At 38.3% G+C, this 13,788-nt stretch overlaps 1 protein-coding gene across 4 annotated transcripts; it reads right to left on the bottom strand.

Moving 5' to 3' along the window:
• Nucleotides 1–24: 24 nt before the first annotated feature.
• Nucleotides 25–10,063, bottom strand: zgc:171971 (uncharacterized protein LOC569690 homolog). 4 transcript variants are annotated; one of them, XM_044336792.1, is made up of 11 exons: nucleotides 9,955–10,063; nucleotides 9,759–9,863; nucleotides 9,424–9,531; nucleotides 9,118–9,340; nucleotides 8,286–8,332; nucleotides 8,006–8,160; nucleotides 7,774–7,898; nucleotides 4,948–5,047; nucleotides 4,580–4,866; nucleotides 3,141–3,293; nucleotides 25–2,109 (listed from the first exon to the last, which is right to left on the bottom strand). In XM_044336792.1, exons 4-11 carry the CDS (start codon nucleotides 9,304–9,306, stop codon nucleotides 1,969–1,971), a joined length of 1,197 nt encoding a protein of 398 aa, XP_044192727.1. In that variant the 5' UTR covers nucleotides 9,307–9,340; nucleotides 9,424–9,531; nucleotides 9,759–9,863; nucleotides 9,955–10,063; the 3' UTR covers nucleotides 25–1,968. The 4 variants fall into 4 exon arrangements, with proteins under 4 accessions (XP_044192727.1, XP_044192728.1, XP_044192726.1 ...); XM_044336793.1 differs by having other exon boundaries at nucleotides 9,118–9,325; nucleotides 9,759–10,047; XM_044336791.1 differs by having other exon boundaries at nucleotides 9,759–10,046.
• Nucleotides 10,064–13,788: the final 3,725 nt, after the last annotated feature.

The following is a 13,788-nucleotide window of genomic DNA, read 5'->3' as shown; positions in this document are numbered from 1 at the left end:
CTAACACATTTAGACATCATTAACTTCAGTTTGTCTTCTTTGTATTATGTCTTTACTGAATAAACATTTACATACACTTTTCTACAAAGTGACCTATTTATGTTGTCAAAAATCACACACAAAAGCCAAGTTAAGAACACAGAACAAAGTAGCAACACAGTAGGCAAACTCTCAAACCCCTGAATGTTTTATCTCGGGCACAGAAGCTAAAAAAATATTGTTCTGGACTTCGGAGGCTCTTGCTGTACAGATGCATTAAGATGAGTGAGGTCAAATTAGGGTAATATGGTTGAGATCATTTTCATAATCTGGATTTTTTTCTGATAATCAAAATATAGCACAATATTCAAATTAATGACCTGCATTCTGGTGCTTTAGAGGCTGGAAAATTATTTACTCTTTTTGTTATTTTTTAATTACACTTTGCTCAATTAATGTGGACTACATAATATTGTAGAACAATAACAAGATCATATCTTCATGTTATGATTTCACAGAAATTCCATCAAAGATCTCATCGCATTAGGTCAGATACTATGGAATAATGACTTCTTGTAGTTCTACTTGGGAGAGTCATCAAGCACCTCACCAAAGTAAAGTTTACTTTGGTTATCCCAGATAAACCTGAAAGAGTTCATCTGTAATATACCATCAGTACAGCATTTTCACCGAAGAGTTACTGAACGCCAAGCTGAAAAGCCTTGTTTCACTAACCTTTTCTGGGTTTTTCACTCAAACCTAATCTTAAAAAGTGCTTTACACAAACAATAAAGACAAAGATACAGAAATAAAATAAAGAAGGCAGAAACCAGAAGAACAGACAGCGCATAAAACACCAGATATCAAAAGGTATAAAAGTGATTGGTATACCCATCACTAAATTTTAGTGATGGGTATTTTTTTAGACTAAATTTTTTTCATTCTAGAGCTGAGGATCTCTGGAGAGTAATATATAACTTTTATACAAAAGTTTCAAATCCTGGTTGGTTGTTAATATAAAAACCTTGACGAATGTGACAACTTTATCTACTGGAGGTCAGCAAAATTTGGATTTTCAGGTGCTGTTAAAATTAAATAATACATATAAAATGTATATAAAGTAATAAAGCAGTAAAAAAAAAACACAAAGACATAAAAAAAAATCTAATAAAAATACTGAAAACAATACTCTGTATCCAAGTTTGCTAAATACTACAAACGTTACAAATTCCAAACTGTTGTGTCCATCATCAGTGCAGTAGCAGTACTTGAGCAGTACAGGAATGTAAATTTGTCTTGCATCTTTTGGTCTCCTGAATCCAAAACATTAAACAAATGGGAAGAGAGAGGTCTACAAAATATCTCCATATTAAGTGCCACATTACTTTGCACAATCCAGGTGACTTCCAGTTGATAACCTTTGATTTCTTCCCAGTGGATGCTGTGACAGACCAAACCATCAGCTACAAGGTTTCAAGGACCCTGGACCAAGCTCATAATCACGTTGACTGCTGTGCTAGTGTGTATAGTGCTGATGGAGGTGTAATCGGGTGATCAGTGCTCAGGTAACAGTATATGACTGCATCCTTTTGGGTAAGTGGGTTGAGTCAGACACCGTGTAAATACCACATCACAATTTGTTTCTTTACAAAAACACATACCCTCTGTCAGCGTCCTCACTGATTCACACAGAGACAAAAACAAAATCTTTCAAATTTTACAAGACTGTTTTTCTATCATTTGAATTTCAAATGTTAACAGCATTTAAATGACTTCACAGCACAAAACGATAAAAGTAGCTTACTGAAGGTAACCTACCTAGCTGCCTTATAAACCTCCAACCAGAAGTTTGAAGAATAGACATTAGACTATATAGAGTTTTGAGCACATTTCCCCCACAGTGATTCTCTGTGCAGTAACAAAATTTACTTGTGTTACAGTTTGTAACTTTCCCCTCTGTTGGGTTTCTGTGCAGTAGATGAGAGATTATCAGGGGCCTTGTTGCTGCTGTGTTGCAGCTTGTTGCAGTAAAGCCTGGAAGTCAGGAGATAAGACCAGTTTGTGTTGGACGTTTCCTAACACCATCATGTCTCCAGTCCGACTATCAGACAGATGCACAGACACCAGTTGCTGCAAAGGAAGGAGACAAGGTCGCTTCCATGTTAATAATGGAAGCATGGCTTTGTTGTTCTAATCATATATGAACTCAGTATTCCACACTTTGATCTGCTGTATGATAATAGTTTGGTGTTGCAGTTTTGTTATCTGTGTTGAGTAGTTTTAGCCTGGAGTCTACACTTGCAAGAATCCTTAATAGCAAATAAAAATGCACTTTAGTCAGTTCACATAAGAGTTGTGCTGAAAGAACTGCTCAATGGATTGATTAGTCAACTGAAAAATGTTTAGAACTGATTAATAATTTTTAATTTGTCAAGCAGAAAAGCCATATCTTCATGGTTTCAGCTTTTCAAATGTGAGGATTTGCTATTTTTCTCTTGCATATTAGTGTGAATTGATTAGATTTTGGTCTGTTGGTTGTACAAAACAAGCAACCTGAAAATGTCACCTTCGGCTTTAGGAAACTGTAATGGGCATTTTTTCAATATATTCTGACATTTTAAAGAAAAAAACAATCAATCAAAAATAGTTGATAATAAGAATAACTGTTAGTTATAGCTCTTTCTATAACTAATTAAAGCCCCAGCCCCCAGTGACTGGTATTAAAGTCACTCTATACAAACAATACAAAAGTTATGGATTGACTCTGAGCCATATCTTGTGTGCAAGAGTTTCCAAAATGGAAATTCTGTGGTTCATGTTGTGGGGAGCATGAAATGTGATCGGTGAATGTCATTACAATCTGCCTGTTAGAACTGTGAATGATTGGAAAGTTTGGCCTCATGGTGACATTAGAGGAAAGGTCAGAGGCTCACCAAAACCATTTAAGATCGTCCTCTGGGGAGCATGAATATCCACTGCAAGTTTCCAAATTGCCTTTCAAGAGGCTCAGATGGATCAACTAGTGTCAGTGTCAAATAATCCCACAAAAGTGAACTTTGTGTCATATAATGTACATGGTACACAATGTTAAGTGGTCAAAACAACAATCTCATGCACTCCAACATAAAAATACACATAAAACACATGATCATACAACACACCTGAAGGAAGGAGAATGCAGCTCCCTCAGAGACGTCCATGACAATATCACCCAACTTCAGCTCCACCTTTCCTGATTTTCTGATCTGGAGTTTACCAAGAAGTCCATCTGAGAATTCTGACAGTACAGGACAGCCCTCCTTCACCACAGCCTCCTGAGGAGACACAAAGATACACAACACTTTGAGCTGCGTTTCATGTATGAAAGGTACTATACAAATAAAATGCAATATGATCAATATTATTACACAACCATAACTGACTCTTTTGAAAGCTAATGGTTTTGGATTGAAACTGACAACATCTGATATAGTAATTCAAATTTTAACATGTCATGTAATACCAAAACTATTAAAAAGGTTGCTCTAATCAATATTTTTATATTAACAATGGATGGCTAAGGAGGTAGAGCAAGTCATCCACTAATCGCAAGATCAACAGTTCGATTCCTGGCTCCTGCAGTATGCATGTCCAAGTGTACTTGGGCATGATACCAATGGCTGCGCCAATGGTGTGTGAGTGTGTGAATGTGCATTAGATTGGCACCTTGCATGGCAGCCTCTTCCATCAGCGTATGAATGGGTGAATGTTGACATGTATTGTAAATGACATGTTGACATGTAAAAGCGCTTTGAATGGTCAGATGTCTAGAAAAGCGCTATATAAATGCAGTCCATTTTACAATCAAAAACAACAACAAGACTATGAGTAATGTAAAGGCGTTGCTCCATAGTGATGAATCTACAGAATCTACAGCATGTACGCCTGGTGTGAAGAAACACATTCTGTTTTTATAAATACCAGTTTTATGTGTGGGAAATAGCATACACAAGTTTTATGCTTATGCATCATTAACACATCTGGCCCCTGGACTGTAAACTGCCATTAGCATTAGCATGAAGAGTTAAAAGTAATGCCTGCAGCTGAAGAGTTGATATAGTTAAACAGCTGATGTCACTGTTTCTTCAGCACTTGAACACACAGTTACATTCAGACATCCAAGCACACATGATAAAAATCTCAAATTCCCAAAGGTTTTTTTCACAGGATTTGGAAGCAGTTTTAAAAGCATTCACAGGAGATACTTAGATCAGTATTTAACCCTAGTTAGCAGCTCTTTCAGGCAGGATGAGGGAGGTTTCACTGAAGGTTTTACAGACTAAAACATGTTTCTGACAACAAATGTTAGACCAACGTCATTTACACAGCACAAAATATCAAATTTGTCACAGAGGTTTCTACAGTTTAAATCAAGAGTCTACACTTAGACCCTTGACTTGGAAGAGAAAAAAAACTCCACAAAACACCTACAAGAGAGAAAAAGGGAAAAGTCTCAAAAGTGCAACAGAGGAGGGATCCTTCTTCCAGGACAGACAGACATGCAATAGGTGTTGCATTTACAAAAAGAATATCAATGTCATCGGTCCTTCTGTTAACTCACTTGTGCTTGCAGATGCACAGGCCTCTTGTCTTCAGACTTGTTGTCCTTCTTGGCAGGTTTCTCTGCTGTAGATCTGAGAGCAGGGTTGGCCTTTTGTCCAGATGCTCTGGCCGGCATACAGTCAGGTAACTGCATGAAAAAGAGCTCCTCTCTGCCAGACAGGCTGAGATCCTGCAGCAGTTCTACCAGGGATGGCTGTCCTTCTTTGGGCAGCTGTGTACTGCTGTGACCTGCTCTACCCTGAGCTCCCCAGGATGGAGGTCTGAACAGAGGAGGGTTCTCTGTACCTGCCAACATGACAATAACAAACACTTCAAAACAACAATGGACCACCAGCATGAAAGATCATTCTGTGGTGGTTTCCTCACATGTCAGTGTTTGACTCTTCATGAAGCTGCTGGACTGAGACAGAGGCAGCTGGATGGGTTTCAGCTTGGCATCATTCTTCAAACCTGGGTCATCGATAAACTGTAGGTGGAAAGACATACAGTGGTATCAGTTACTGCATTCAAATGAACAAATGATGATGGTGAGGGTGATTCTTATTATTATGGTTATACAAACTCATGCTGTGAAGCCACATATTGTGCAAACCCACAGATGATGACACAAGAATGAGACAAGACAAGAAGAGCTACATTTCACTTCATAAAAATAAATCTCCACCCTCCTCACTTGAGACTGTCTGTGCTCCGGGTCAACCTTTCTTTTAGGTCTAGAAAGAGACAGCTTGGTGTCAGGTGCACTGCAGTAAATCAGAGTGCAAGGACTTGCAGTGCAGTGAGATTAGTGCATTATCCAGTTATCTTTGGGCTTAACTTTTTGGCTTTTAAAAACTGGCTACATTTTAAGTGGGGTAGATCACCATGGTAAACTGTTCGTCTGACTACATTTCATTGAAAAAATTGAGTCATCACTCCTACAGGATCCTGGCAGGGACAGTAATTATTACATTTATTAGACAAAATAATAAAAAGCAAGAGAGACATTTTTATCAATGAATAGAATTACTGTGCTTTCCATGATAATTACATATATAGAAGCTTTTTAACACATGTTCATTCTGGGTTTAAAACAGGCTCTCTCACAGAGAGATAACAATGAAAGATGATTAATTAGTTCAGTAAATGTTAAGTAAATGCAAATGCAATCTATCTGACTGATTTATTCATTTCTTTACTTAAAGCCTTTTTTTCCCACAGACTGTCTGTATTTTTCCTCTCTGCTTTGCCAGCAGAAACAGCTTTATGTTACTTTTTACTGGTTCAAAGTGTATCATCTATTCATAATACAGTAGTTTGTTCATCATGAGACTGAAAAGCACAAATGTCACTAGGGAAAATGGATTATTATATGTATTATATCTACAGTATACAGTATATAACAAAATTAAGTACAATCACTAAAATGTTTCCATTTAATACAATTTTGCTTGGTTTTAGACAAAACCCAAGAAGAATTCAGCCAATTCACTGGAAAAACAGAATGTTTGACTAATTAAACTATAATGGAAGGTCCATACTTAAGATCGAACTGCAACAAAAGTCAGCAGAGCCTTCATTAGTGAGATTCTGTTCTTTTAATTTTTAATATTTTGTATATTTTGCCTGCTTTATTTTTTAAGACAGATTGGATCCTCCTGGGCATGGATGATACCAGTCATATACAGTCATATCAGCACACTCCCACCTCCATGTTTCACAGTTGGCACTATGTAGTCACTGTGGTAGTCCTGGCCAGGTCCACTCCAAACATGCTGGACCCCATCTGATCCAAACTAATTTATTTTGGTTTCATCTGACCAAAGGATATGTCGCCAGTATTCATCAGGCTTCTTTTCATGTTCTTTGGCAAAGTTTAATCTGGCAGTTTTGTGCGCAATGGTTTTCTTCTTGAATGTCATCCATAGAGGCTGACTTCATGCAGTGTCCTTCGCACTGTCTGAGCAGTCACTGGAACACCAGTTTGCACAGATAATCCTTGTGCCAAGTCAGAAGCACTTGCCCGTCTGTTTATCAATGCAAGGTTGCGTAAATAGTGAATTGTGCATGCCGTCATTTTTCAAGGACAGCCACTGTGCCTTGTGTTATTGGTAGTATGTGTCCTCTTGTACCTCCTAACCACTGCTGCAGCTGTGTTTTGGCTTCTGTTCAGTAGCCTACTGATGATCTTGTACCCTTCCCCATCTTTATGAAGTCTCACAATCTGGTTTCTTACATGTGATTCCTTTCCATGTGGAGCCATGTTGCATTAGACACAACCCAGGCCAAAACTGAGAAAGTTGTGGTCTTCACAGGTTCTTCTATAACCTTGTTCGGGCAATTAGTCTGAACTGGAAGTCACAGGTTTAATCATTTTTGTTTCAGTGGTCACAGGTGTACTCACTTTTGTTGCACTGAGGTTGTACTTTGACACCTGTATTTTCAATGTAGTCTATCTAACCTGTTTGTTTTTAACTATCAATAAGATCAAATACCCTACACATCACCCTAAAAATACTAAAATTATTGAAAGATGATACAATTTTGAATAATTTAATATTTTAGTGATATTGCACAGGGGTGTACTCTGTTTTTTATATACTGTATATTATTAAAATATCTTAATATTAATCCTTCTGTTTCTATGCCTCTTATTCTCTTCTATATTGTATGTACTGTATTTCACTCTGCCGAACATCACTTCATGCTGCCACAATAATCTTATTTCCCTACGGATACCACAGTTTTATATTAAATACAAAGCTCATGGTTCTGTCGATGTTTCATGTGATTATCTTGTAACGAAGACGTTCGCCTGTTTCACATGAACATGCTTATAGCTGGATTGGAAAACCCAGAGTATCACCAGCTTTTTGCCAGTTATCCAGGATCACAGGGTTCAGCTTTATGAAGCAAGGGTTAGGGTTAGGTTAAGCTGAACTTGCTTTGTGATACAGTGCCCCTATTGGTCACAGCTAGTGTTAGCATTGCAGAGTTAGGTACAGCCTGCTAAATATTAAATATGAATGGGTTAGGGTTAGGGTTTTTTTGATAACTCAAAAAAATTAAATTAAATGATAACTCAAAAGACTGAGAACATAAAAACTGAACCTGTCATATGTGACAATAATTTCTAAACATGTGGGGGCTTCATGAAATTCTCTCATGGATCAGATTTGATAGTTGGGACTCCTGAGCTAGTATGTAACTCACATTATCTCTTTGAAGTTCTCTGAGCATCTCATCTTCATCCTCCTCAGATTCTTTCCTCTCTTTTTTCACAAGTTTACAGACAGGAGAAGCGGTGGAGTCACACAGGTCTGTAGCACCACGCCAACCTGAAGAGAGGAAGAGTCGATAAAGAAATTGATTGATTCATTCATTCACAAATGCATGTTTACATTTTACTGAAAAAGGAAGAATATTACAGAAAAAAGGTCTACACCTGTTTTGCGTACAGTGTCAGCAGGACCCTGCTCAAATATGGAGTGAGACTGGATGGTCTGAGGCTTCTCTCTTCTCCTCCCTCTGTTCTCTCTTCTCCTCTCCTCCCTCTCTCTTCTCTCCTTTTTTGGAGCCACATGCATCTCTTCCTTTAACCTGGAAGAATCAGACATGATGTTTACAATCATTAAACACTACATACGACCAGCACACAATATGTAATGCTTAAAACTTTCATTATGAAACAGGACTCTGGAATTATCTTATGGATAGTCACTCACTCATCTTTGCTTTTCCTCACAGCATGGACGTTTGGCTCAAAGATTTTCTTTGGAAAAAAGAGAACAGAGAGAAATATAAACATAGTTGCACTGTTAATAACAACTATATCTTTATTGACATTAAAAAACTAAGTGCTTACAGATACATGGTATTATACAGTTTATATGCTATAACTATTACATGACCAGAAAACTTGTTGTTACTTGCATGTTAGTGATGATACAGATTTTTATCTTTAACTAGCAGAAGACATTTTTAACTGATATCCTTCATATTAACACCCACATCAAAGTTTCTTACTAAGACCTTGAATTTGAACTTGACCTTAAAGGACCAGTGTCCAGATTTAGTGGCATCTAGTGGTGGGGCTGCAGATTGCAACTAAATGAATAGCCCTCCCCTCCCCCTCCCCCTCCAAGTGTTTAGGACAACCTATGGTAGCTGCAAAACTTGCAAAAGGCCCTCTCTAGAGCCAGTGTGGTTTGTCTGTTCTGGGCTACTGTGGAAGAGGACGTGCTGCCTATGTAAATATAAAGGGCTCATTCTAAGGTAATCAAAACACGACCATTCTTACTTGTGCGTGTGTGTATGTTAACAGTTCAAAACGGGCTGTCATTGGATAACTTGGGCACTGTTTCAGCGTGGTCCTTGTGCATGCAGTTTCTCCTGTTTTTAAATATATATAATGTTAGTTTTCAGACTGTAAAATGTGGAGAGGTCTAATACTGCCTTCTGAAAACATGCAGGGGCCATGTCCCCTGTCCCCTAACACAACCCCCACCCACCCCCTGAAAATTCATATTGAGATTTACACCGTGTAGAATCTCATACCTTTGTTTTTTTGAAGGCTCCCCCCAGTGTCAGGTCTCTGGTTCTAAGGGATGTCAGTCTTCCATGAGGAGTGGGGGAGGACAGGCTTCTGACCCGGCTGGGAAGCCCTCTGCCCGCGGGGAAACCCAGCCCGGTCCCACTGAGGCCGGAGGAGCAAGAAGCACTTTCTCTATCCCCCGAGTCAGTCATTTTGTGACATTAGGTCCTCCTTTTAATATTTACCCTTAATCAAAACACAGTTTTTTGTGCACATAATCAGTACAGATGAGGACACGCTCTACGCTTTTATTTTGGAAGTAAACTCACTACACATCCGGTGGCTCTTCTTCTTGTCTCTTGGCTCTTCTTGTCAGAGTGACTCCTCTTACATCAGATACAGTCCTCCAGCGGTATCTCTACCCGTCTCTGTCCTACCTGTCCAACAAAAATATAATGTAAAAAGTTAATTCACCTTGAAAATCGCGGTGAATACACAGTCCAAACTAAATACAGGTCCATACACACCAGACAACTTAACAACAGCTTATTACCCTCCATCTTGTTCGCAGTAGATAATATCAAAATAGACTGCGCCAGAATGCTAAACTATAGACTCCTTAGGACAAAAATATTTCCGTTTTGGCAAAACAGAAAACCATTACCGGTAGTTATATTCGGTCTCTTGCACAGTATCAGTCCTGAAGGCTACTTAAAAAAAACTGGTTCGTCTTTGACAGTTCCTCTTGGTCGTAACCCAGCGGAGTTTCCTGGCGGTGGTTGTAAAAAACAGACAATACTGAGTTTAAATGTTAAAAATGTGCAACCAGTGACGTTATTCCAACAGTTCCGTTTTGCAACCTGTTCTATTTGGCCAGTTTAAATGGATCGTGTTCCCTTCCGTGCTGTGCTGCTGTTGTTGTTCTTAATAAAACGGTAGTACACATAAGGGACCACCAGAGGGCGATGTTTGTCTGGATTTACAGAGCCCTAACGGTAGGCTTTGTGGTGGAAGAAGTATTGGTCTTTCTTAAATATCCCCTCCCAACATGTTTTAAGCTATATACTATAATACTCTGCTTCAACCAATAGTTTGTGTCTAGTATGGGTTTTCTACAAATACATTTCTTATTTCTTCTTTAAAAATGCTTAAAATTGACATCTCCTCCTTCTGCCTCATTAAAAATCCATTATAAAAATAGTTTTCATTTCAAAAGTTTAACTGCTGGAAACAAAGTGTCTCCTACTTCACTGAAATAGCTATCCATTCTCTGTATGTGAACTGGAGGAACACTGGACCACTTTCTCCAAAATTGTTGTGATGTCACAAATAATGCTGGCACAACCTTAAACTCAGATTTTCAGTGAGCACAAAAAAACTTTCCTCCTTCATCAAGATGAATATGAAAACACACTTCAAGTGTGCACACACATCATTCTGCACAGTGAAGTGGGAACAATTGTAATGTGGTACTTAAGTTTGTACTACTTAACTAGAGTAGTTTTTATTTTATGCTGTTTTATTCTACTCCACTATATTTCAGGGGCAAATACTATACTTTTTATTACATTTATTTGATATCCTAATTATTACCTACTTTGCAGATTAACATTTAAAACATTTACATTTTGCAGCTGAGTGCAATTTGCCATTGTTTTGCACCTGTTTGAGTGAGCAGAGCCTTAAATGTGTCCGTGTCTTTAATTAGCAGAGGTGTGCACACACAGAGCTCTCCAAAATTACAAACCAACTTTCATGTATTTTGCTTCTTTTTCTTCTCTAGTATTGCGTATCTATAACATAATCCACTGAAATGTCCATTAAAATAGGCTACATCTATTAATGTGACTCAGGCAGGTCTGAAACATGTTAGATTAATGTCTGAATGTTACAATAATGATGTTCAGGTGTCACTGAATGTGTCCGAGATCTCACAGAAACATCAGTACTGATGTTCTGTTTGGTGCCCACAGCTGGCTGTGTGTCACAGCTGGCTGCATCACTCAACAGCTGAAACGATAAGTGCGTCTGTGCGCATTTACGCACGCGGCACAGCAGTGATAATTTCATAAACACCAGATTGGTCAGGATCTGACGGTAATTAGTGTTCTGTGTTTTGCTACACATCTACACAGGGCAACTGTTATACACAGATTCAGATCTATACAGTTGAATTATTTGTAATAAAGCAGCCCTTATGGATGAATCCTAAGCTCCATCAGCTGTCAGGACATTTTTATTTTTTATCACTCTAACTGTTTGTTGCATTTTGCGCTGGTCTTTGTGAATTAGGTGTTTTTTATTTGTTTGTTTGTTTGTTTTTTCAATTTGGCATGCCAAGTAATAAACTATTAAATCCATTAATACTGAAATAGTCGCAGGATAAACACTCAGTAGTCAAGAGCTAAAAAATTTTGAATCACAGTCAAACAGCTCCATAAACTTAGTGGTGCTATACAGACTTGAATCAAAAGGATTGAAAAACATATGATTTGAAACAGTTGGCATCCTATAATCACAATTTATATCAACAACCAAGTCATCATCGTCAGTGTCACATTGAAGGAAATATGGAGACACACTTAGAACAAGTCCAAGAGCTCCATTCATTCATTTCATATTCATTGATAGGTGTGCATCTCAGATGGTAACACTTTTTTACAGCAAGTACAATAAACAGTTGGATTTGAAAGGATGTTGTGACAGTGATGACAAAGAGAGCTGTAGTCCATCATGGGCATGGAAGTGCACATAGGTAGACCAAAATACTGAGATACATACTGGAATTAATAAGTATGATACTGTGTGTGTGAATGTATGTGTATGTGAGAGTGAGAATATAATGTCTAATGATCAGAAGTCAGAGGCGTAGCATTGTTCTGCCTTGGCCTCAGTGCAGGTTTCTTAGATGCTGGGTGTACAATGAGTTTATCATACCGCAGGTAGGCAATCTGCCCCTTCTCTATGGCAGCCCTCATGGCTGGAAGAAGTTCTTTTTGCTTCTGTCGCACAGCTTCAGGAAAATCCTCATTTATGAAAATGTCAGTGCCTTTCAGGGCTTTGGCTTTGCTGAGGACCTCCAGTTTGTCCTTATAACGCAGAAACTTGACAACAATGGGCCTGGGCCTAGTGGAGGATGGAAAAAGCTCTCCAGATCTGTGGGCCCGCTCCAACTCAATTTTGCGGTGGTCTATGTGTAGCGTCTCAGACAGCGGCTTCTTCACTTTGTCCTCAGAATCAGACCATTTTTCATTGACTGATTCATTGATGCCATCAATGATAATATTACTTCGTCTTACTTCGTTTTATCATTGAGTGAGATAAGACTTTTGCAGACTGTTTCCACATCATTCTTGGTCTCTTTGCAGGTATCACCCCATGTCTTGCAGTAGTGAATTCCAGACTTACCCTGAGGTCATGAACTTCTCTCAGCAGCTCCCCAACTCTTTTGTTTGAGGAGTCAACAAGAATTTCAACACAAGATTTGAAGTTTTTCTCCTGTTGTTACAGAAGAGTTTTATAAAAGTCCTTTTGCTGCTCAAGTAATTCCCGCACTTGAGCCATGGAGATAGTCTCTTCTGAGTTGTTGTTGGAACTTCCTTTAGGTGGGATGGCAATATGAAGATCAGGTCCAGTGAACCACTAAGACCAGAATAAGGCCTACAAGGCCAAAGACCTGGATGATCCAGGCCAACAAAATTACACGTCCAGAGTTGGATTTCTGGCCCAAATTAATGATAAAATTGGTGAAATCTCTGTTTGACTCTATGAGCAAACCAATGACAAATTAAGGGTTCAAGAAATATTAGATAGATAGAGTCCAGTCAATCTCACAGGAGTCAGTGTTTTGGACTAAATATTTTACTGGATTGGATCGACTGGATCTTTGCAAATCTAACAAGACCCTTTTTGTCGGAGTTGTATCAAACTTTACAAACTTTGTAATTGTTTGTTTGTTGGTGGTCTGACAGAAGCACTGATATCTGTATCTTGAAATAGTTTGCATCAATGGAATCACAAGAATCTTAGCTTTCCAAAGATGTGTGGCATGAGTACCCAATTAAAGATAGGAGTTGTGTACACAGTGTAGTTGTGCACTTAACAGTGTGATGACCCGTGGATGGGTCGCTGGATTATTTACACAATATTATCATATGTGTAGTATAAACATCATTCAAAAGCAGGAAAAAAGTGTACTCTATATATTGTATAGTGGATATATATATCCACTATATAATATATTCCACTATATTATTAACATGATATCAATATTTTATTTTTTAAATATCACAGTTATCATCAATACCAGTATATTGTGACACCCCTACTGTGTAGTATTCACTGTGATGTGTAAGCTGATCTTCATGTGTGAAATCAGCGGAGTGCCCCTTTAAAAGTGCAGAGTGCCTTGAGAACATTTTCAAGATACATGGCATCATCTGTTCTACAAAATCCCATAATAAGCAAGATCTCACCTCAGACTTATGAGAATCCATGTCATGATACCAAACCAAAAAAAAACCCAAATCACCCATTAGGGCCACAAATGGTAATTGGAATAAATGAGTCAAAAATAAATCAGACTAACAGTACTCTCAAAGGACCAGCAAGCAAGCAACATCACTCCATCACTGAGGTACATGCTATCAGTAGTATGATTTTCTTTGTCTATCCCTTTCAACCTCCAACCCCTA

The sequence above is a fragment of the Thunnus albacares genome, chromosome 20 (assembly GCF_914725855.1).
Source record: "Thunnus albacares chromosome 20, fThuAlb1.1, whole genome shotgun sequence".
Taxonomy (NCBI): Eukaryota; Metazoa; Chordata; class Actinopteri; order Scombriformes; family Scombridae; genus Thunnus; species Thunnus albacares.
This window is presented reverse-complemented; position numbering and strand designations above follow the sequence as displayed.

Bases quoted from the DNA above. Each gene is read 5' to 3' on its own strand.
- zgc:171971 (XM_044336792.1), bottom strand. From the start codon at position 9,306: ATGACTGACTCGGGGGATAGAGAAAGTGCTTCTTGCTCCTCCGGCCTC. The intron at 4,867-4,947 runs GTGAGGAAACCA...TCATGTTGGCAG, and splicing joins GAAGAGTCAAACACTGACAT to GTACAGAGAACCCTCCTCTG. The intron at 2,110-3,140 runs GTGTGTTGTATG...CTTCCTTTGCAG, and splicing joins CTGCATTCTCCTTCCTTCAG to CAACTGGTGTCTGTGCATCT.